At 41.0% G+C, this 25603-nt stretch overlaps 1 protein-coding gene across 1 annotated transcript; it reads right to left on the minus strand.

The window, feature by feature from the left end:
* Positions 1-1298: 1298 nt before the first annotated feature.
* Positions 1299-23713, minus strand: LOC141145301 (aquaporin-4-like). The gene is made up of 4 exons (XM_073631874.1): positions 23227-23713; positions 18721-18885; positions 10129-10209; positions 1299-7825 (listed from the first exon to the last, which is right to left on the minus strand). Exons 1-4 carry the CDS (start codon positions 23590-23592, stop codon positions 7640-7642), a joined length of 798 nt encoding a protein of 265 aa, XP_073487975.1. The 5' UTR covers positions 23593-23713; the 3' UTR covers positions 1299-7639.
* Positions 23714-25603: the final 1890 nt, after the last annotated feature.

Consider the following 25603-nt stretch of genomic DNA (forward strand, 5'->3'; position numbering starts at 1 on the left):
TCCCCAATGAGTCTTAGGGCCTTGTTGGAAGGTGCATGTTTTTTAATAGCAGATATTTCTGGACTGTTGAAACCTGGTTATACCTAAGCCATCTGGATACTGCTGGGGTAGTCTTGGGATGCTTTTTCACACAAGATTACCCAGCAAGGTGTGTATAACAGAAGAGTGCATATCAGAATTCCTCATCTAGAAAAAGGATTCACACCGCCACCCTGGTGGCGGGGTATGGGACTAGGAGAGCTTTGCTTCAGATCATCTCTTGGTGTGAAGATTAAAGTGCCTAATTGCCTTGCCTGCAACCAGAACATCAAAAGGCTAGCTGTTGCTGGAATGTTGACCTGGGCCAGGCATTTGCCTGATAGTTTACTGCTTTTTGCTCATTGGACACAGAACTATACAGATTGGCGATATGGCTGTTGCTTGTGAGTTCTTTCTCCTTTCTTGTTTTAATCTTTCTCATTGAGCCCAGCTAAGAGACACAAAACAGTGAGGATGGACTTACCTAATGTATCATTTCTGATCTTTTGTTTTATATGCTCTATTCTTACATTTCTATGTTAGTGTTCTACGTTCTCTGTAAATAAATAAGACCTTTGCTTTGTTGGGCTTTGTATTTATTTTTATAGCTCGTATTGTTATTATACCATCACCATTATTATTAGCATAGCTTTGATAGTCTAGCTAACTATAGGAACAGACATGATAATACATGTTTATAATTTAGTTAAGGGGAATCCAAAAACCACCCCATATTTATTTCAGGCGTACTCACAGTAGGTTCAGTGAGGCTGTCTTGGGTAGGTATTCCCACAGCAAGAGAAGGCAAAATGGCTTGTCTCCTATGTGCCTGGTTCAGAACACTGCATTGCAACAGTGTGTGGGCAGTGTGCACTGAAGAAATGTACGGCACTACAGACACAAGGACACTTTTTTCCAGTGCAGTGCAATGTAAGGCAATCCACTGCCTTGCACCACATGGTGACCAATTGAACTTTTTGAAATGTCACTTTGTGACATTTCAATAAGGTTCGTAAAAAAAAAAGCGAACGATATAATACACTGCAGTCTGCGCATCGGTACTGCAGTTATCCAGGCTGGATCACACTGCACACCAGTCACTGCGTTGTAGATCCTTACACCTGATCAGGGACACTTTTACTTTTTACTTTAGTGACAGACCATCCATTTGTCACAGTACCTATCTCATAAACATTTATTTATGCATTTGATTTCTATTAACATATCTTATATATATATAAGAAGACAATTTAAGCTCCAGAAAACAATCCAAAACAACCTTATTATAAAAAAGTACTTTTATGCAAGGTAATGCTAGCAGTGGTATACATGCAAATGTCAAAAAAAGTCTGAATTTAGATAATGCAAAACATAAAATATATATTTACATAAGCAGTACACAAAAACGTAGGCAGATTTTAAGTTATCTTTGGCTGAATGAGATTCTAAAGTAAATAGCAAGATGTATCAACAAGGAAAATCATAGTGGTAATACAAGATAATAATATTATAAAAAAAACAATCTTCCATATTGCTGGCAGCTCTGGAATCAAAATAATTTCTCTGAAATATATATACAGTATGATCCTTAACACAAAATGTAGTAATAAAATTACAACTAAGTTAATTTTTTAACAACAGTGCAAACAGCAATAACCCATTGAACGTGATATAATCTTATATGATTGTTATGGGATACATAACACTGCTGGGTACTTTGTGTGTTTATTACATTATCAGTCTACACACAACCTGAGTAAGCAACATCACTGTGGATGAAATGTAAGAAAGCATCCTACAACTGGATACCTGTGTCCTTTTATTTTTTTGCATTTGCAAAGTGAAAAGAGAAAATTTTCTAAGGGTCCTTTCACACTGAGGCGGTTTGCAGGCGCTATTGCGCTAATAATAGCGACTGCAAACCGACCCGAAAGGGCCGCTGCTTTGCCTCCAGTGTGAAAGCCCCGAGGGCTTTCACACTGCAGCGGTGCGCTAGCAGGACGGGAAAAAAAGTCCTGCTAGCAGCATCTTCGGAGCGGTGAAGGAGCGGAGTGTATACCGCTCCTTCACCGCTCCTGCCCATTGAAATCAATGGGACAGCGCGGCTATACCGCCGGCAAAGCGCCTCTGCAGAGGCGCTTTGCGGCTGTATTTAACCCTTTCTCGGACGCTAGCGGGGGGTAAAACCGCCCCGCTAGCAGCCGAATACTGACGGTAAAGCGCCGCTTATAGTAGCGGCGCTTTACCGCCGCCCCCGCCCCAGTGTGAAAGGGCCCTAAAGCAAGAGATAATTTTACACATTTATATCTACCAATCAACACCTTGGCACACTTTAACCACCTTAAAATGCTAGCACACGTGTCAGGCAGTTATACTTTCACTATGTATAATACGAACAGTTCCAAGAACAACAGCACTCCATAGGGGGTTCTCTCAGGATGCTTTATTGATTAAACAAAAGGGTAAAACTGATGTCCACTTTTACATGGTTTGGCCATTCCCAAGGAATCTGGAAATAACTGTTGTAGACAATGCTACTTTATAGACTGTCGTTGGCTTCTGGGTCCTATGCCAAGCTGTGGCTGTCCTGCTACTCTCTGAACACAAGAGGTTGCTCTCTTGGCATGGGCGCCATTCAGAGAACATGTTGCACTTTCACAATGAATGCAAAGGGTTCCCTGACTGGATGAGATGGATATTGTGATGATGCCACCCCATCTCTCCACCTCCTTCATTCAAAGAATGCTTTACATTCATTAAGAAAATGCAAAGTTTTCTCTGACTGGTGTCTGGGCTGAGTGAGCGACTTCCTGTGTTCACTGAAGTAGCAGGGAAGATGCTTGGCACAAGATCTGGAAGCCTATGGCAATCACTGTAGAAGTGGTAGCTACTAACGTGATTTCCAGCTTCCACAGGGTTTGGCCAGGTATGACACATGCATACTGACATTGGTCCAAGCTGGACCAGTGTTACTATGCAAAAATATACAGACCTAAACTTCAGCTTAAATCGTAGCTCATTCATTGGTATGATTAAAGCCAGAATTGGCCAAAATGTGCAAGTATGGATATCAGTTTTACACTGTTGTATAATCAATAAAGCATTTTCAGTGGATCCAGATAACATACTGGCATTGTGGCATTCTGAAAACTGTACATATTAAGCATCTTAAAGTATAACTGAAGGCAAAACTTTTTTGTTTGTTTTTTTATATAGAATGGAGAGGGATTAGAACACTTATCAGGTTTTCATTGCTGTCTCTGTCCCCACTGGGGAGATTCATCCTCTCCAGTTGTCCTAGTGACCATTATCACTGAAAAGGAAAGAAAATCCAAAATGTGAGTGGTCTCTAGAATAGGTATAGAGGGGAAATCTTCCCATGGAGACACTAGTTCTGGTGGCAGATCAGGAATTTCCCTCAATTTGGAGGGGTTTCTCACTTCTTTTTTTGGCTATAGAACACAAAGTAAAAGAAAGTCTCCTCAATGGGTCACTAAAAACCCTGACAGGGGGGTTGATTTACTAAAGGCAAATGCACGTTGCACTACAAGTGCACTGCAAGTGCGCTTGAAAGTACATGTGGAAGTGCAGTTGTTTTAGATCTGAGGGGTAGATCTGAAATGAGGGGAAGCTCTGCTGATTTTATCATCAAATCATGTACAAGCAAAAATGCTGTTTATTTTCCTTGCATGTCCCCCTCAGATCTATCGCAGTGCACTTGTAGTGCAAAGTGGATTTGCCTTTAGTAAATAAGCCCCAGGGTTTCACCAATTTGTTTCAGTTCAAACTTCTAAAAAAAGGTCAACCCAAATCTGATATTTTTATCATAGGTCTGATTAGGAGGCCGAGTTGGCTTTTTCTATGTTTTACTATAACATGATACTTCTTGCACCTCCTGTTGCATTCTCTACAGTATAAAATACATACAAAAAAAATCAACAAAGAGAGTGTGAACCCTTCTGTCCATGTCAAGGGTGCAGACCAGGGAAGTCAAGCAGAGAGATCTCCACCAATAGAGTCCCTGAAAGTTATTGGAAATTGCCTGCTGGTTAACTCAAAATCTAAAATATCAGTTTTGGATGAAATTACTTATTAAAATCCTGCTTGCTGCAGTTTAGGCGAAGTTTTCACCAAGCACACCAGCAGTCATGATGAATATAACTGCATGTAAAATGCATTTAAAGTGAGTACACATGCACACTGCATAGAACACGTTAACCAAACTAAAACACTAGAAGGGTCTTTAATTTAAATCAGCATTAATATTAATGTTAGTATAATAACTATTTGGCAATATTTCTTGAAATGTATTTAAAACATTTACTTGATCAATATCTTAAAATTTTTTTTTTATATATATACATAGGATAGCAATGATGTACATAACACATTCGAAGACCAGTCATGTCATGTGTTTCCAGCTTCAACTAAAGCAAAGACATTGTGAACTTAGGGAAGTGCAAAGAGTAATGACAGCATGCAATACACAGTAACCTACATCAACCGTAAATAATTGATTACTGTAGTTATATATCAGTAAAAATAAAAAACTCTATTATTAATGGGCTGCTATGGAATACTGCAGCTTGGATACCATATTGTTCTTTGCATTGTTGTCACCAGTTGGGTCTTATGTTTGAGCTTGGTTATAAAGGAAACATTAACAGAGACGTGTTTGCTGAATGGTATTATCCTCCGGACTACTCTGTTAGTTTATACAGTCCGAATGATCTAATTCTCCTTTATAAACCAATAAAACAAGGTATAATGATAAGTTAGAAGTCAGTTGGACTTGTATGGGCTTGGCAGTAGAAAATTAGAGGATCTACAGTAAATAAAATTAGGTCATCAACTGGATTTGATGGGATTATAGGAGAGAAAGCAATAGATACAAAGCTGTTAAATGTTTGTCTTCCTAATTCCAAAGTGTAACTACACTAATAGTGCAGGCACGCCTATTTATTTAATCCCCCACCCATTAGCCCCTTGCAAGTCTTTTACTCACCTGTCTCCGGTCTTTGGCACTGCTCGGTCACTTGCACTTTGGCCTTTGAGATTCATGCACACTTATCAATAGCTATAACATTCATTTCTAATCTAGTTGATTTATGTGTCTTTACATGGATGCATAGTCATCAAAATCAAAAAAGGTTTGGAAATGTATATAACAAACAATGACTATTCTATAGATGTTTAAAGCTGAGCATAAGGCACTACATCTTGTTCAGAGCTCCATTGGGCATTAATCTGGTCCTGCAGTAAATCCTTGATATGTAAAAGGCATACTTCAGGCTTGGCTACAAACAAGAAGATTAAATCAGCCAATGAATGTATATTTTTTCAAGAAACTCCACCAATCTTCTATAGCCATTATTCTCCCTGTTGTGTTTTTCACCTATAGCTGAAAACCCATGACCAAAAGCACATTTACACCTTTTCGGTGCAGTAGGGTAAGTGGTGCAGTAATGCAACATACAGTACGTAATGTCATTTTGAATGGCATGTCAATGCATTGGGGCAATGCAGCTCCAACAAACGTACATATTTTGAAGTACATGAAAACACATGATGATGCACTGTCATGTGTCATGGTGTAAAGCATTGCAAAAAATAGTGCCATGTCTTTTTTTTTAGACGACTTGATGCATTGCCAGCCTATGCATTTGAATGGGCTGCCTTAACGCAAGCAAAAATGTGCATTGGCACACGTGTGCTAACAGTGCACCAGGACTCCAAGGTCTGAATATTCCCTGCTGATATGGGTTTTAGTTAGCCACAGCAGCATAATCCACCCCATCTTTTGAATCATAGACAGTTTCCAATGGTTTATTTTTTACTTACTCTGGACAGAGATACAAGCTTCAAACAGAACAACTAACAACTGGCAAAGGGGAAACACAAAACCATCAGATGGGCCCCCATTTTGTAACAATCCCAATTTTTCCACTAATTCTCAAAGACCTCATTACTTGTCATGCTGCTGTGAGAATTATACCCCCACCCACTCCCAGTAAGAAAGGGCAGCCCGGGACAACTACTCCCTCCAGGGCCAATCCAAATAAATAATATTTTCAGTATGAAACATTTTTCAGTAACTTTTCTACACCGCTTGTTATAATAGGAGAAAATTGTTTCATTTAAATGTATTCCTCGTTAGCCAATAACTATAGAAAAACACTTTGTGTGTACTAAATGCATTTGTAAAGCCCTATATTACCTTGTAAAAGTTGTGGTGACATCATCAATAGTCTGCACTGTGGGAGGGACTCAGGAGACCCACCCACTACAGGCTGCCTACAGAAATTTACAGGGAGGCAGGTACAAGACCAGTCACTCTGCGCAAGGAGAGAGAGTAGTAGTGACTGGTCTTTATTACATGAAACTCCACAGGGGCAAAGTTTCACACTTGGTTACTGCACAGATCTGGAAGAAATATACAAAGAATTCCAAGATTCAAGAAAGAATACATGTGCCTCATTTACATATAAATGTATAAACATGCAGAAACACTATACATATGACAATAACATATTAATGAAAATGTCAAGACTTACAGAAAAAAATCTATTAAAGGATCAGTAAAACAAAATATAGATCAATTTATATATTTTTACAAGCGCTACTAACATTTAGAAATGCACATGAAAAACCATCTATAACCAATATCTGTAGAGTTACTTGCGTGTATCAGTGTGCCTTAATGCACTTTGAAGTACAGTGTTGCATTTTGCTGCATTTAAATGCATTTTTTTTTTTTGCTTTATTTTTAAAGTAATTCTTATATGAGAAACTAGGAAATAGCTAAATATGATTGCTTCCCAGGCAAAGAAGGGTCAAATTACAGCCCTTTTTTTTAGGTTTTAAATTGCATGGAAATGCTAGAATCTGTGATTGGATTTTATTGCTATGTCCCCATCTGAGAGATTTCCCCCATGTTATGTCCATGAATAAGGAAATATTCCCCATCTTGGGCACAAGCAGAACCTCTGTCAAGATTTCGTAAAATTCACCCTCATATACTTACCACATTTGTATCTGAAATATATTAAGGGTAAAGTTTTTAAACCGTATTACTCATTTACCATTTTTTGGATAGAGTAGGAATGGTTTAGAACCTCTTTCAACTTTATACTGCTTTCTGTGTCCTTGACAGAGATTCTATTGCTCTGGTGACTACTGCCACAAAGACAACGTGATGGAAAGCCCACAATTTTACAGTCATCACCATAGGGGAGGGTAAATCTTTCAATGGGAAATCTGTTGCAGTGACAGCTGTCTAGGAAGAGATTGGCCCTCTATAGAGATTTTATATTGCCTGTTGCATCTTATGGACAGGAAGTGAAGAGAAATCTCTCCAAAGGGGCACACTGAGCAAAACATAACTTGACAGGGGTTTTAACCATTCCCTATTCTCTTCAAAGTTTTGGCTATACATACACTTTAAGACATCTTTATGTAAACCAGCTTGTAATGGAAAAAAAACAAGACTTTATTTCAGTAGTAATAAGCAGCGTTTTACTTAGTCCTCAAAGTTGGCCATCTGTAATTCAGTAGGAACTGGAGCAGTAAAGTCCAAAATGTTATATTTCCAACATATGGCAGCATACTGGATAACATCGTCTCATGTGTCAGAGGATGATAGCTTGTTATATTCTCCTCCAGGTACTACTGTCAACTGAACAGATTCATCTTCATTTTGAGGTCTCTTAAAGCTAGCTCTTAACTTCATTTCAGGATCTGGGCAGAATAAGTATTGATAGACAAAAGCAGAGAGGATACCACCCATCATTGGACCAATCCAGTAAACCTGCAGAAGGTTGAAGAAAAAGAAAATGTGCAACATACTGTATATGATTTCAGATATTGTTCAACATACTGTAAAAAATGTCTAAATTGGTAAATTCTCCTTTGAGAGGTAGATTAAGAAGAAGTGAAGGTAAGCTAGAGAGATGAGAGGAAAAGGAAGATGAGACAGAAGAAGAAGACAGATAAGAGATGGGGATGAGAAAAAAGCAGAGGGGAGGCAAAGAAATGAGTGGAGAGGGGTAGAGGTGAGAAGTAGGGAGGTGAGCATAGAAGGGAGCGGTGGGGAGCGGTGGGGAGCAGAGGAGAGAAGAAGGGAGGAGAGAAAATGAGAAAGGGGGTGAAGAGGGGAGAGGAGAAGGACAGGAATAAAGGAGAGCTAAGAGGAGATAAGAGAAGGTAGGGAAATAAGTATAGAAGAGACCAACAAGTAAGTACTGCTCCAGGTTGGTCCACCTTTCATCAAACCTTGAATCCACAAATGGGTGCAGGTTCATATTGTGATTGTGTGCACATGGAAAGAAAAGAAAATAGATAACATCATGCCAACTTCTGCTTAAAACTCCAACTTCTTTATTCAATTGATTAAGACCTGTACAGGCATCCCTGATGAACTTTGATGTCTTTAAGTTGACTGTGGTCTTAATTAGGGATGCAACAATACCATCTTTATAACACAGAGTACGAGTACCGATACATTTTTGCAGGTACTCACCGATACCAATTACTGATACCTATCACCTAGGAAGAGGGGAGGTTTGGGAGGTGGCGAGGGGGTGTTCGGGAGTTGGGTGACGGCAGGGTGGGAGGGGAGGGCTAAGTGATGGCAAGGTAGTTGAGAGTGGGGTGAAATAGGGATTGCGGGGTGGGAGAGTTGGGATGGAAAAGGCTATGATCGGGGGGGGGGGAGAGGATGGGGATAGGAGGGTTATTGGGAGACATGGGGGCAGAGGTGACAGCTGGTAGATGGAAAAAGGAGGCAACAGTCAGAAATGACAGCAGTGACTGCAGGCATGGTACAGGAGACTGTCAGAGACTGCAGGCATGGTACAGGAAACGTCAGACTGCAGGCATGGTACAGGAGACTGTTGGAGACTGCAGGCATGGTACAGGAGACTGTTGGAGACTGCAGGCATGGTACAGGAGACTGTCAGGGACTGCAGGCATGGTACAGGAGACAGCCAGAGACTGCATGGTACAGGAGACAGTTAGACTGCAGGCATGGTACAGCAGACAGTCACACTGCAGGCATGGTACAGGAGTCTCTCACGGGAAAGGAGCTAGCCGGACAGCACACGGAGGAGGAAGAGAGCTCCGCTGCTAAGTACAACATGATACTGCCCGTACAGAGCCCCTTCTGTTCTCTGCCTCAGCATCCAGCCAAGGAGAGCCCAGATCCAATGCTCGGTGTGGCCAGGAGTCAGAGCTGGAGGAGGGAGGTGTGCAGCGAGGAGACAAGGCTTGTGGGCTGTTAGGACGGACAGGCCTGCATCTAGCGATGCCACTGGGAGGAGGAGGCGATATGGCACTGTCTGGAGGGGAGGAGGAGGCGGACCGCCCCCAAACGACGTCACTTCTGGTATCTGTTTCCGGTATTGGAGCATTTTCGCGAGTACCAATACTCGTAAAAAAAATGGCTAGTATCGGCACCGATACCAATACCAGTATCGGTATCGGTGCAAAACTAGTCTTAACTGATTGAATAAAGAAGATGGAGTTTAAATGGGAGTTGTTGTGTGGTTACAGTATCTGGTTTCTTTTCTTTCCAAGTACAGAAGAGAAGTGAAGGAGGAAAAAGGAGAGAAGAGAAGGAAGAATAGAGAGGAGAGGAAGAGGAGACAGGACAGAGAAAAGATTGATAAAAAATAATATTTGGATGAAACTTTTTTAAAGCCAGGCTAAAACTTTTTTTGATCTGCGATAAAGTAAGGAAGAAAACCTCAGTCAGATAATTATTTGTCCCCATTGCGGAGATAGGGAGTGATGGAAAATATCTTTGCTCTCTCGGTTAGGTTATTGTCACTGTCTGTATCTCCCTGTCAGAGGAATATCTGCTCCCCACATTTTTGTTCTGCCGCCCCAGAGACAGGAAACAAGGTGAGAACTTCAAATGTGGTAACAGACAGCAATAAAAACCTGATAGAAGTATTTAATCTTCATGTGTCTATTTAAAACGTAAACAGTAGTAGTCTCCGGGGGAACCACTGACATTGCGTTGAATCAATTAAGCAGTTCTTATTAGTTTTCCTTCTCTTGTTATATATAATGCATATACTGTATAATGCATACACACTTTTTCACACTTACCCAATGGCTTTGCCACTCGTTAAACACAAGACTTGTTGCTAGTGATCGTGCTGGGTTCATGCTGGCACCCGTGTATTGAATCTAAGTGGGAAGAAAACATTTAGATATACAGTAATTAAAAATAAGAATACAATAGCTAAAGTGCATCTATGGGGATAGGTACAAACATGCAGTCAGTGAAGACTGAAAAGTCTCTACTCCTGTTCTGCCTACACAGGTCATTGACTCACTAAGCAATGATGTAAGAATCCGAATGTCAGAGTTTGCACAATGTTCTGCAGAAGTCAGCAATGGTAGCTTCCATATTTCTATACTCATAGATTATCTTTAAACAAGGGTCACCATGCATCAATGGAAGAGTTTTATACAATGCCATCTGAACCACACAGCAGCTCATTGAGTGTAAAAAATATTTAAGAATATTTTTGTCTTCTGACCAATATAAATTTAGTGCATTTATAATTAAAACAATCTTTGAAGGTACTAAGGAGTCCTTTGAAGGGGAAGCAGATGTTGGCATTCTATGTCCTTAAAGTACATGTATAGCCAAACCCATTTTGAGTACAGTAGGGAATTATCAAAGCCTATTGCCCCGTACACACGGTCGGATTTTCCGATGGAAAAATGTGTGATAGGACCTTGTTGTCGGAAATTCCGACCGTGTGTAGGCTCCATCACACATTTTCCATCGGATTTTCCGACACACAAAGTTTGAGAGCAGGCTATAAAATTTTCCGACAACAAAATCCGTTGTCGGAATTTCCGATCGTGTGTACACAACCCTGTTTAGAGTCCTGACATACGTGTTTTACGTCACCGCGTTCAGAAGATCGGATTTTCCGACAACTTTGTGTGACTGTGTGTATGCAAGAAAAGTTTGAGCCAACATCCTTTGGAAAAAATCCTAGGATTTTGTTGTTGGAATGTCCGATCAATGTCTGACCGTGTGTACGGGGCATAGTTTAGTTTTGGCAGTACTGTATGTGCCCCATTGGGGAGATTTCAATTTACTTCAGAAGAGGGGAAATCCACTCTTAGACCATTATCCCCAAAACAGGGGCCTCCGTTGGAAAATTTCCCTAACATCTTGTTCTTGGCACAACTCTAAAATTTTAGATTTTCCCTCACAAGTGGTACACTTCAAAATTGACAAAAAATGGACAGTGCAAATGTTGGATGGTTAATTCACCACACAGAGTTATGTCTCTTTGGAACTTGAATTTTCTATGGTCTACACAGTTGCCTGTATGACTGTCTTTCTCTGTGAAAAGTTGCCTCAAGCAGTGGTAAGACATCACCATGATAAGCAGAGAAAGGAACATTTAAGTTTTGCTCATGAGGATGCACAGCAATGTCTTGTCTGAGGAAACCTATGATCCACCATGAAGGGTTATATGATATTCCTCAGAAATAGGTGAAAAAAGAAACACAATCCAATCTTTTAGTAATTTAATAAAGAATATAAAATGTATTTAACATAATTATAAAAAAAAATGTAAAACCATCCTAGGTTTGTTTACATTCCCACAGTGCCAGGGATCTGTCATTTAGCCACGGGAGTGTTGCATGGAAATATCATTTGGTGGCAGGTCATCCTGATTGAAGATAAGTTTACAATGCTGGATGACATGAATAGGGATGGATGAATGGGCTTAGGTTTAGTTTGTGAAAGGATCCATGAAACCAGTAAGTTCTGCAAAACTCGAGACATTGTAAAAAAAAAAATATGGTCAATGACATCAACCAGGATCCCCAAGCCCTGTGTTTATAATATCACTGCAGCCAGGAATCTTTCATTTAGTGACAAGATTGTAACAGGGAACCATCCTCGGGTGGCAAGTAGTTGTCATTGACAGTGGATTTACAGTAATTATTTAAATGACATGATTGGCAATGGATTTATATTGGGGGATAGTGTAACATTTACATATTTGCTTTTTTTTGTGGGGGGGGGGGGGGGTGTAAGTAATAATGGGTAATAATGTGCCCCTTTATTCATTCTCATGGGAGGGGGCTGATATCTAAGGCCATCCTTATTATAAAAGGGACTTCCAGAATCCTATAAGTCCCCCCTCAAACCCCACATCCTTTTTTGGTGGTCCCGATTTGGAGAATTCGCCCTTGTCCTTCAACATTGAAACAAGGCATGTAGCCCGGCATTGTACAGAGAGGGAGGCGGCACACGCTCACTGCCCTCCCTTTCCTAGCCATCCAGGTCACATGCCTAGATAAGGGTCTGGTTGCAGTTTTACAGAAAATTCCATGTCATTTTTTCACTTTTGTTATCTAAAGCATTAAATCGTACTGTTCATTAACAACATATGCATATGCAACATATGCAACCATATTACTTTAAGGATTTGTGTAATCTTATTGTTGCTTATTAATCCACATGAAAAGCCCCCAGTATTTTTTTAAACATTTTAAAATAAATATGTATTTAAACTTAAATCTGTAAAGGATCTGTAAAATCTCTAGGATTAAAGTTTATTATTTTTTACACTATTTACATACATTACTACACTAGAGGTGCCCGAGGAGTTTTTTTTTATTATCGAACTCTAATTAAGAATTAAATAACATTTTTATGCCCAACGCTGCCAGAGACAAAATACACATTTGGGGGTTTTCTTACAAGAATAAAGAGACTACAGAGAATACAGCAGTGGAAAACAGGCCAGCAGCAAGACAGTTTTAGGACAGGTGTTTTAGGTGCACACTGTTTTTTTCACTTAAAGACATTGTATTGTCACACAGAATAGCAATAGCAATATAAATAGTAGCTATTTTTGACAAGCCAATATAAGCTTACTTGAAAAATCTTTTTTCACATTGTGAGTGCTGCCTGTCTGCTGGCCATCTCTTTCTAAAATTCCTGGATTTCCCACGTGTGTTGCAGCTTCTCCTCTGATGCTTAATTTCAATTTATATGGGCCACATACATAACACATGGTACTCAGGAACCAAAACACCTGCTGGTAACACTATGGTCCTCAGACTAGAAAGATGTAGTGCCAGTGTCCACCAGCGGGTGCCTCCCAGCAGTCAGCAGGTTCCAGGAATAATTCTGCACCTGATTCTGGCTGTTGGGAGGGTATTTAGCCCCTCCTATAGGTTTCCATAGTACCTCAGCATTTTGCCTGTATGCCCATGTGCTCTGTTCCTGATAAGCTGTAACCCTGATCCTGCCTGCTTGTACCTGCTCTTATGTACCCTCTCCCCATTTTGACCCATTCCTGACCTGCTATTTCTTCCTCCTCAGCCTTATGCTGCTCTGCCGTATTTACCTGCAGTCTGTACACAGCTTAGTTAGTTAGTTTTAGGAAGGTTTAATCTTGTTTTCTTTAGTTGGAGTCACTGCAACTGGTTAGGTTCATTTTTAGGCTAGGTATACGTTAGTGCAGGCTGTGGGAAGGTGTGTAAATCACACGCCTTCTCACACCCACATTAAAAATGCAATGCAGGTTAGGAGATGCGTGTATCATTACATCATAATTAATATCATATCATTAATTATAATGACACCCCCAGGGATTGGAAACTGCACTGTACTATGCAGATTGTCTGCAGGCCGTGGTTTCTTAAAAGGTGCAGGGACCTTTTCCTTGCATGTTCATTGGGTACACCAGCCAATTCAGACAAATGGCCTGCTGTGCCCGAGCAAATGTGATCTGTGAACCTAGCGTCATAAAGGTTCCCTAGGTTGTTTTTCTGAATTTGGGTGTTTGTTTTAATTGTTATGCTTATGTAGCTTGTTGTGTGTATCTTAACTTAGCTTTGTCAGGTGTTCTCTGTGTAGATCCACATATATATCTGGCCATATCTACTCCACAGGATACTAGCAGTTGGTATCCTAACATTTTTTTGCTGCCTGCAAACAGTGATTCCTGTACTAACTCTGCCTCCTGAAACTCCTCCTCTCAGCACCTCTGTAGTTCAGATGGGTGACACAGCAGTGACCACAGATACACTTTAATTTTATTTATTTTTTTCAAAGATGCAATGTTGTGCTGCAAACCGATGGCAGCTCCAAAAACAGGTGGCCAGGGACAAGTTAATACTGTGCTTTGAGCACCCCAAAATTAAAACAAGACCCCATCAACATAAAATAAAAATCAAAAAGAAACAAATAAACAAAACCCTTAGAAATTTGGAAAAGAACAGCTGACGGACCTTAGCGGTACCAGAAGAGGACAATGAAAATCCAATAGTTAAAATATTGTCTTTATTAAAAAAGTTAAAATTGTTCAACACATCCTTTTCTAAAAGAAAACCATTAGCTCAATACATATAACATGTTATACATATATTGAGCTAATGGTTTTCTTTTAGAAAAAGTATGTTAAACAATTTAAATTTTTGTAATAAAGACAATATTTTATCTATTGAATTCTCATTGTCCTCTTCTGGTACTGCTAAAGTCCGTCAGCTGTTCTTTTCCAAATTTCTAAGTATCGTATAGGATAAGGTACCCAGGTAGCCCATAATTCTATAAGAAAATAAACAAAACCCCTCATAATACCACCAATTAAATAAACACCCCCCTTTTTTTAAAGGCAAGCCTTATTGCAAAAAAAAAAAAAAAAGAAAATCTGTATTAACATAAAAAAGATCCTATCAATATAAAATAAAATCCCCTAAAAATAAATAAAAACACAGTAAGTCTGTTTATTTTTCAACTTCCTTTAACAGCCCAAACTGACCAGTAAGGTGGCAGTTAAAGAACTGAGACAAACCATTTAATACCAACAGGGGTGCTTACACTGGTCAGCTTTTATTCATTTTTGCAAAGTGGTTAACTTATTTTTTCACTTACCCATATTGCTATTGTGATAGCATTGGGCAGATGACAGGTACTGAGACATCAGGGATCAGGGGGGAGGGGAGGTGTGATGGGGTTTGGGGGGAGTGGATTGACACCACATATGAGTTAGGTAAAAGTAATCTATAATAAACCCAAATGTGTTGCGCTATCCAACAGTTAAAGTGCAAATGCATAAATAAATATATGAAAATACATCAAGTGGAGAATAAAAATAAATGGATACATATAAGTGTTTATATAAGTGCTCAAAAAAATCAATAAAAATGTAATGTAATTGCTTAGAAAATCAATTCAGATAAGTCCCACATAATCAAGAAAGTGCTCAGTGCAAAGTCCATAGAAAAATCAATCTGCCGATAAATTCCAGTAATCCAGCTAGATAAGTGGCACTCTTCACCCAGGTGTGCACCATCAGTCACAAGCTGCCTACTAAATTTTAAGACCTCAAAAGGAGGTCTGGCAGCGTTTTGGGAAATAACCCACAAGGATGGATGGATAATGATTTCCAGCAATCCACCACATGGTATTTAAAAATCAGTATTGGGCAAGAGGAAGAAAATCTCTCATAGTGTAGTAGAATTAAAATCCAACTTTTCTGTTTCAATGTATTTATTGGTTAAGCCACAATGTAAGAAATCAAAAGCAAGCATATAGGTCGCCCGCGCAGGGGCTAAGGAATGATCAGGTATTACTCAAGAATCCAAAAGGAATACAAACATAACAGTCATAGTTAAACCTTCATACGATTGGGATGATATTGAAGGAAAATTAAATGTGTAATGGAAAGAAAAGGGAAGGGAAAAAGGCCTTACACCACAGCCTACTCCTGAGACCGACCCCAAAGGATGGAATCTGTACGAATAAGAAGAAAGAAGAACCATAAAGAAAGTAAGAGAGAGTAAGGAAAGACAGAGTCTAGATAAGGAAGGAGAAGGAAGGGGAGGAAAAATAACTCAGATACTCCATCGGAAGCAGTCAGAGAAGGCCCAAACAAGCTGTTTGGACTGAGGGAAGCTCATAGGAAATCCAAGGTTCCTAGACTTTGAGAAATTTAGGATGTGAGTCATCTGCGCATGGAGCAGCAAGGCAGTCATATGTGACTTCACCCCTTGAAAGGCAATGTGCGTGGTTCTCCAGGCCTGGGCTATGGTCCATTTAGCAGAAAAAAAAAAAGTAGCCAGCTATTGCTGGGATGCGTATAAGCCAGAAATTGGGCAATGCAATAGAGCCAACTTTGCGTCCCTGTGGACCGTTATATGGAAGAGGGTCTGAAGCAGGCCGAAAACCCTGGACCAGAACCCCACCAGTCTCGGGCAGGACCACCAGGTATGCAGGACATCTCCCCTTTGCTCACATTTACGAAAACATCTGTCACTACTTCCCGGGTAAGCATGGGTGACCCAAGCAGGGACCTAGTACCACCTAAAAAGAACCTTATACGCAGCTTTGAATTAAAAGAACATTTTGCAACTGTTTTCCAAGCCTTACTAGAATCCAACTTTTAATACAGTTAAAACTACTTGCAAACATAGGCAGATAGATCACATTAAAACACCAGTAATTCCCATTCAGCGCCTAGGCCTCGCCTCACTGCTTTAGCTGAGCCCTAAAATTAATCTATAGCCAGGTGAACAAAACTGATACAAAGCTCATGGCTCTTCAAAGCTCTGGATGTAATAGACACATTCAAAAAGCTGAAGAGGTCAAACAGGTACATTCCTTTTACTTTCTGTGTACTTATCATTGAGAATTCATGGTCTTGAGAAAGAACAAGATATTCCTTGTATTTTAGTTCCTACGCAATTTATCACCTTTAATTACCACCTCACTAGGGGCTTATCACTGTGATAAGCAGTGAAAAATTGTATCATTGTCTTGTCATGGTTTATTAAACATACATCCACTTGATATAATCAGGGTGGAGTAAGAAACATTCCTGTACTCCCCACTAGTACAACAGGTGATTTGTAAGTAAGCGCTGGAGGGATAGAGCAGAGAGTGGTAACTGACAGTCACTGCTCTCTGCTCAGGGCTGACTGAGAACTGAGTGATCAGCAGTCATGTGATCACTCAGTTCTTGGGCTTAGAGCTGCCCGGGGCAGCTGCAGCATCAGACCGATGCTACAGCAGGGAGGTGGGTACAGTATATATGTTTTTTGTTTTTTTTTACTAATCTTTCACTTCTTCTTTAAAGTGTATCTTTAAAATGTAAAAGTATATAATCCTTTCCAAATTGTGTTTCGCTTATTTCTTATCTACTCCTATTAATCTGAAAGATCCACAATTACTTTCTTGAATTCTGTATTCATTATGCCCTGTGAATAGGCAATGCTGTGTCACACATTTCACAGAGCCTGCCTTCTGAACTACAGAGGTGCTGAGAAGAGGAGTTTCAGGAGGTGGAGTCAGTACAGAAATCACTGCTTGCAGGCAGCAAGGTACGATGGGATATATAGTCCTTAGAAATTGAAAGTAGACAGCAGAGGAGAAGCTGCAAAGCATGCAGGGAATCCAGAGTCCATTTAGTTCTGAAAACAAAAATGGTAAAGGTGTGTGTCCTTTTCAGTTTTTTCTCCTTTGGGCCTGAATGGGATGGATTGGAGGTAGAAGGATGGAAACAGTTCAGTTTACATCCACTATTTTTAAAACCTATCATGGGTTCATTAGGCTCTATTTTTCTCTTCTGCAATAAAATAAACTTACCTGCCTGTTCACAGTATTCTGCAGCATGTACACTGAGCTTCTCATGCACAGTTCAGTTTACATTTCCATCACGGTACCAGTGGGCCCCAATTAATCATTCCTGCATATGTGCAGGAGTCGCTTCATGGCGCAATAAAATTGGCCAAAGACTGACACCAGGAAGAATTCGGAAAGATGCTGGCAGTACCAGGACGAGGCCATCCAGCTCCCAGGGAAAAGATGCCAAACTGTGTCCCTCCCTTCCCTTGGGGTTAGGGTCAGGGCGCCCACATCCCTGCAATAAACCATTGCGCCCAGGGCAGCCACACCTCCTGCCCACCCCTTATCCCGGCCCTGGATGCTCGGACCAGTGAGGAACCTCACAGATGACAGACTGTTGGGAGTAGAGGTGAGTAATCCTGACTTTACTACCTCTTTAAGTTGTTACAGGAACAGGAGGAGAGAGAAGTCCTCCAAGAGGGGAACATGTCCCCCTCTTGTCTACACTTGGGGTTTTGGGATTTTCTCTTGCTTTGAAAAGTTTTCCTGTTATGTCTCTGAGACAGGAACTAAAAGGGAAATCACTATCATGGGACACAAACATCAAACAACATAATGGGTGTTTAACCATTTCCTATTAAAAGTAAAACAAAAAAAAATTTTCACCTTACATTTACTGTAATGGTACTTTCACAATCTGAAAACACACACAGATACGTGACATGGCTCAGTTAAACAACCTCTAGAATGTGGGGATGTGTATTTCCTTATGATTTATGTGACATACATCTCTTGCAGTGCTATGATAATAGCACTGCAAGAGAGAGCCAGGAGGATAATTATCATTTCATGTTTTGAAATGATGATGGAAACCCACTTCAAGAGCAACTGTTTCTTTTACCTTTTATTTCGTTTTAAATAAAAGTGGGCCATCTTGTCCTGAAAATGCACTTTATGGCTGGTGTGAATGCTGAAAAGCTCTACACCTTTGAGTTATCTTTTTCCCAGATCACATGTACTGGCTCTCAGGTGCTAAATAATAAGTAGCCTAGTTTCTAGAAAAGTTTTGGAACAATTCCACTTACTGCAAAAAGATGTCCGATGGTGACTGAAAGGCCAATGATTAGAGGAATGGGGACTTTAATATCAGACCTTTTCTTGTCGCAGGAAGCGAAAATTGTGAAGACCAGCTGAAAAGTGATGATCGTTTCCACCAGAAGAGCTTGTCCGTGTGAGATAGTTGCATTCTCCTGCAACAGAAATAAAGATTTAGAACTTGAATAAACTATTTATGAATATTTATTTTTTCATGAAATAACGGCGTTCAGGCAGTTAGCAGCAGTAACATATTGACCAATAACCTATATGGTATAATTAAAGCATTTTTGTAGAGTTTACAGCACAGAAATTCCTCAAACAGTCCAATTGAAAGTAAAAAAATACTACTAGCTATACCACGACCTGGATAATGAGAACTTTTACAGATGAAGTGATTACAAATGGCTCTACTAATGTCTGAGACAGCAAGAAAACCTCTTTTTACATGGAACCTCTCTTAGAATTTTCTCCTTGCCCAACGACACACGTTGTCCTGGTATCTCCTAGTATCACAGTGACAGAAAATAAGAGGAGACCTCCCCTGTGGGGTCACAGACAGACAGTAAGGAAAATCATGATAGAGGTTCTGACCCTGGCCCTTCCCTGTAGGTTAAATGGAGGTTATACTTCTTCCACGCCCTGGAGTTTAGATGGAGGTTAGTTATTCTGGATACCCCCTTATTTCCCCTGGCCAAGCCCTAGCCTTCCGGGGTGCTCAAAGGGAGTCAGGTATACTATTCGCACTCAATGGAATAAAAATCTTTTCAGTACTTACATGAGCACTGGGACCTACCAGCAGGGTCAATTTTTTTCGGTATGCACACACAGTTTTTTTTTATAAACGTGCAAAGATTTCAAACAAACTTCTTTCATGGTGTCATTATGTGGTATTGTTTGTAGAATTTTGAGGGAAATAATGAATTTAATCAATTTTGGAATAAGGCTGTAACATAGCAAAATGTGGAAAAAGTGAAGCGATGTGACTACTTTCCAGATGCACTGTATACATACAGTGTCTCACAAAAGTGAGTACACCCCTCACATTCTTGTAAATATTTTATTATATCTTTTCACGTGACAACACTGAAGTATTGACACATTGCTACATTCTAAATTAGTGAGTGCACAGCTTGTATAACAGTGTAAATTTGCTGTCCCCTCAAAAAAACTCAACAAAATGTGGAAAAAGTGAAGCGCTGTGAATACTTTCTGGATGCACTGTATATGGCAGAATTTCTCTAGCTTGGTTATTCGCCGCACAGACAACCTTAAACACCTGATCCCCTTCAAAAGCCACTGCCGGAGGGACCCCTACTCCAAGAGTTTAGTGTTTGCCCTTTTATATGTCCCCTATGGACTCCATGGGCCTGAACAAGCTTCTCTATATGGATAAATGAGAAAAAGAAACAAAACCAAAGAACATTCCCAGCTCAACTCACCAGCCAGTCTGCAACCAACCAAATGATCCTGTCTAACAGTTTGCATTAAAACAGGGGTGTCTAGTGTGCCCCTGTGCCTTTAAGGAGGGGTGGGCTACCTCCAGGCTCACCTGCCCTCTATCTATCCATTAGAATGCATGTGCTTCTACTATGGAGGCTCTCATAAATTTACAAGCGTTAGGACTACAGATAATATTCGGGAGCCTTGGAGTGGCCCTGCAGCTTATGCATGTATTTGCAAATGTGTGCAAACTGAACCCCTGTTTTTAATGCTAGCTGTTAGACAGGATAATTCGGTTGGTTGCAGACTGGTTGGTGAGTTGAGCTGAGAATTTTATTTGGTTTTGTTTTGCATGCGTTGCCTTTCCATGTGTTCCTTCCTGTGAAGACCAGATATAGGTGGGGGCAGTGGCCGGTTGTTTGTTATAAATGACAAAAAGACCTGGGCACCACCCTTGAACAAGCTGACTGGAACAAAAATGTCTTAGTTGTATTTAGGCTTTAAAGAGACTCTGTCACTTGAAGAAAAACAGAAATGGAAGGCGTGCACACCTAGTGCATTACGACCCCTTTCACACTGAGGGCGTTTTGCAGGCGCTATAGCGTTAAAAATAGCGCCTGCAATCCGGCCTCAAACAGCTGCAGCATTGTCTCCAGTGTGAAAGCCCGAGGGGCTTAAACACCGGAGCGCTGCGCTGGCAGGACAGGAAAAAAAGTCCTGCCAGCAGCTTCGTGGGAGCGGTGAAGGAGCGGTGTGTTTACCGCTCCTCCACCGCTGCTCCCCATTGAAATCAATGGGGCAGCGCTGGGATAACACCGGCAAACCACCGGCCGCTAGCGGGGGGGGGGTAAAGGCGCCCCGCTAGCGGCCGAAATGCACCACTAATCCGACGGTAAAACATTGCTAAAAATAGTGGCGTTTTACCGCCGACGCTATGGTGGGCGGCCCGGTGTGAAAGGGCTCTACCAGAGATAATTTAATAAGAAATTTTTGTATAAAAGTGGGTACTCACAAGATTCAACTAACAAAAGGCCATAAACACAGTGCATTGACACGGGGTAAAGCTAACGCGTTTCGGGGGTGCACCCCCTTCCTCAGAGCTAGGCTTTAGCTTACCCCGTGTTCTGTGCATGTCCATGCACTGTGTTTATGGCCTTTTGTCAGTTGCATTTTCTTCTTATTAAGTTATCTCTGGTAATGCACTAGGCGCGCGCGCCTTCCATTTCTGTTTTTCTTGTAGTTCCTTTCGGATTACCCCATCTGAGGGAGGCAGAATCCACCTAGTTTTGGGATACCATATATACCATTCACACCACCATTTTATCTGACATCTGTTACTCCACACCTTGGAAGACCTATTAGCGCTGGAAGTGGCTGTGTTTTTTGTAAACTCTCACTTTACCTATTTAGGACAAAGTGACAGATTGTCTTAAAATAACAAACCCACACATCCCAACCTTCTGATACTCTCCTAAGCTGCTCCATTACTTGGAACTACCCAATGTTTTTAAGTATGGAGGAGCATGTGACCTCCTCTCAGAATGCAGTGCTCAATCTTGAGTGGCCAATTACCAGGCCCAAACACTGTTACAAATGGCAAAAGTCATTGACCCTGTGCAAGCTCCAACACCATCCAATATGGAGATTACACAAGGTTAGAACTGACTACAACAGACGTATGGAGAGGTGGGGAAGCACAAGAAGGCGAGTATTAGAGGCGAGGGTTTGTTCTTTAAAGAACCATAAATAACAAAGACTATTTAAGATGCCATATGTAAAAATTGTACACGCTATTTTAATAATAAAGTAAAACATAGGATTAAATCTCATTATCAATTAAAAAAAACATAATGAATCATCAAATAATTTATTTCTGCGGCTGTTAAATTGTTTTCCTTGCTGTAGGGCACACCTTTGCTAGAGAAAAGTCTTTCTTAACTCAAAACAGAATATTTTTCCTCATTGCCAGGAAGAAGAAAGATTTGGTAATTAGTAACAAACTACATGAAACATATCAATAATTTAATATGTGATTTTTAAAAAAAAAAATCTAGGGATAAAAAAAACACGTGTAGGATTTATTCACATTATAGCTATACAGTATATCTGTGCTTACATGCAGGGAACTGTGACAGAGCAGTCCTGCAGTATTTTCCATAGAGAACAGCAGTAGGTGTTCCCGTCTAGGACATTTTATCTGTGTACTGAAACTGCAGTATGAAACAGTGTAGATGTCTAAACCAGCTCTTTATAACCTTTTTTACATGGAGGAACCCTTGATATAACTTTCAGCTTTCAGGGAACCCCTGACAACAATTACTATACCCACAGCTCAGGGCACATTAGCATGGTGGTCTGTGGGAATAATGATATTTAACTGGTGGATAGTGGGAAAAATGTCCCCCTTAAACATAACTGAAAAAATAATTGGCGTCAGTGGTAATTTACCTGAGAGGCAAAATCTGCTCAATCCTCAAGAGATCTCTAGTAAACTTTGGAGGAACCCCAGGGTTCCATGGATCCCTGGTTGAGAAAGGCTGATCTAAAAAATCTGTTAATGACTGGAGTGGGAAAACACCACTATAAAAAGACAGAAGCCCATTTGCAGCAAAAGGGCCCTTTCACACTGATGCGTTTTTTCTGCTTTTTTTTATCATGTAAGAAAAACGCAAGACAAGTGTTAAATCATTTAAATCCTAAGGGACTCTTCACAACACTGCACTGCAAGTGCGGTACGTTTTGAAAAGTCCTACATGCTGCATTTTCGGTGCTGTTTTCAAAACCACGCCAAAAATGCAGTGCCCCATTGAAATGAATGGAAAATGTGGCAAAAACGCACCAAAAACGCAATGGGAACGCATATGAATTTTTTACCACGATTTTGCAATAGAGCAGTATGAAAGTAGCCTTCATTTCTTTTCAAGATCCTTTGGGACAACTACTAGATTGCTAAATCTTCCTATACAGATCCACAATTATTTACTACAATCAAAGATTTTCTACAAAACTAGGGAGGACTTTCAAGCTCTTTCCCCTATAGTTTTTGCACTTACCTTGGTGACACCGACTGGCCATTTATCTTGTGGGGTAATGAGGGCCACTATTCCAGCTCCAGCTATTGCCCCCAGGCACTGAATGACAATATAGAAGAGTCCTTTGGCCACTGTGATCTTCCTGGTACATATCATGGCCATTGCTACTGCAGGGTTCAGGAAGGCTTCACATATATGTCCAAAACAGTGAATTAATATGGCAATACTCAGTCCAAAGCAGAAGGCAATATGGGTTTCACTGTTTCCAACTGGATTCATATTTGCTGTGGATCCCAAACTAATTACCAGGAACAAGAAGACCGCTAAGAATTCTCCAGCCATTGAAGTCCAGAATTCTCTGGTCCATATTCCCTTGAAGGCTGTCATTTTTCAGTAAGAGTTGAGAGAGGATACTCTAGGAGTAATGAAAGATCTTGTAAGTGAAGGGCTCTTCTATTTTAAAAAAAGGCAGCAGCGAAACAGGTTGAGCAGGTATTGACGTGTTGGTGACACAACCCCTTCCTTACACCAGAAACTTCTTTCTAGAAATAACTTATCTGTCTACAGCCTGAAGGAATGTGCTCTGATCTCTGAGAGAAGCAGGCCTGTAAAAGCATGGATGAGATGGATATATAAAAATCTAAAGAGGATTATTGCGTGTTAATGCTGGTCCCACCCAGATCATCCTTACCAACGTTGCTGCTACAACATTCTCTACAGTGTCCTGTGAAGTGTATACAAACATGAGAACTTATAATTTCTAGGAAATCTGAATAGGGAAGAGAAGCACTAGATTACATTACTCATAATAGCGAGTGCTTCTCATAGGTTACACTTTTCTAATATGCAAAGGAAGGTAAATCTGATAGGAACATCTACAGAAAAAAGACGAGCAGTGACTTCTATTAGTATTTCAGACCAGGCTTTTTCTGGCGCTTTTTGTTTATGTAGCAAGGTCCCAGGCCTCCTTTGATCTAATGAGAACCTCCAGGGCCAGGGATTGCTGACATCCTTCTGTATGTAGTGGGTTGTAAGGCATGGTGGGTATAGAGTAGTTAAGTTATTGGGCGCCAGACACGTCTTGGATGCAAAAGAAAGTTTATTTCTATTAACAAACCTTTTTTTTTTTTTTTGGGAGAAAGGGTTAGTGCCAGGACACCCTTAGGTAGTTGCAAGATTAATTTTCAGACTTAGAAACTTAAGGAGGAGGACAGCCATGCAGGGAAAGGCACCCAACAAGACACTACATCTTCATGTGAAGGAATGCTCTCTCCTATGGCCACAGTCTTTAACAGTTCCAAATACAAGGCTTAACAGTTCCTTTACTTTTACTACACTGACGCCTTGTAGTTCTTCAGCACACTGAGCTACGGGTCTGTCACTAGACCCACTGATTCACTGCTATTGAATCCCTTGAGCTCCTTCAATCTTCACGGTGGTATCTACCTCAAGCGTCACCCCACTTCTCTGCTGGGTCCCTGGCTTGGCACTCTAGATACCTCTCAAGCAGTGGCGGTGCGTCCATAAAGGGAGCAGGAGCGCCGTCCCCTCTCTCCTGGCACCGCTCTATCACCATAAATAGATTCATGCAATTCATGAATCTATCTATGGTTGCCGCTGACACCCCCCTATTCAGATGTCTGGCCCCCACCTAAATTACAGAGACGGGGATGTTTTTTTAGAAGTACCTAATTAGAGCTGTAGGCTCTAATAGGCGCCCAAAAAGGTGAACAGCGGGCGCAATGCTGTTCGTTCACTGTTCACTCAGCTGTGTGTTAGCAAAGCGAAGGAATTTGCTTTGCTACCACTGAACCGCCTCTCAGCCAATCAGGTGCTCGGGTCTGTTACCTGTCACCTGATTGGCTGAAACATCAGGTGCTGTGATTGGACGCCTGATAGAGAGGACGGAAGAAGACATCCAGGAGCATGCAGGACACCGCCGTTGACCTGTTGCGAGACAGGTAAGTGCCGGGCGATGCACACTGGCAGCATTTGATGGGGCACAGTAGCGGAAATTGATGGGAACACTGGCATTTAATGGGGCACAGTAGCGCCAATTGATGGGCACACTGGCAGCATTTGATGGGGCACAGTAGCGCCAATTGATAGGCACACTGGCAGCATTTTATGGACACAGTAGCAGCATTTGATGGGCACACTGGCAGCAATTGATGGGCACGCTGACAGCAATTGATGGGTACAGTGGCTGCGTTTGATGGGCACAGTGGCTGCGTTTGATGGGCACAGTGGCTGCGTTTGATGGCACAGTGGCAGCTTTGATGGGCACAGTGGCTGCGTTTGATGGCACAGTGGCTGCTTATGATGGCACAGTGGCAGCGTTTGATGGCACAGTGGCTGCGTTTGAAGGCACAGTGGCTGCGTTTGATGGCATAGTGGC

Source organism: Aquarana catesbeiana, linkage group LG05, assembly GCF_042186555.1.
Source record: "Aquarana catesbeiana isolate 2022-GZ linkage group LG05, ASM4218655v1, whole genome shotgun sequence".
Lineage (NCBI taxonomy): Eukaryota > Metazoa > Chordata > Amphibia > Anura > Ranidae > Aquarana > Aquarana catesbeiana.

Coding starts and splice junctions, on each gene's coding strand:
- LOC141145301 (XM_073631874.1), bottom strand. CDS start 23,592: ATGACAGCCTTCAAGGGAATATGGACCAGAGAATTCTGGACTTCAATG. Junction 18,886..23,226: donor GGCCAGTCGGTGTCACCAAG/GTAAGTGCAAAA, acceptor TTTCTGTTGCAG/GAGAATGCAACTATCTCACA. Junction 7,826..10,128: donor ACGAGTGGCAAAGCCATTGG/GTAAGTGTGAAA, acceptor AACCTTCTGCAG/GTTTACTGGATTGGTCCAAT.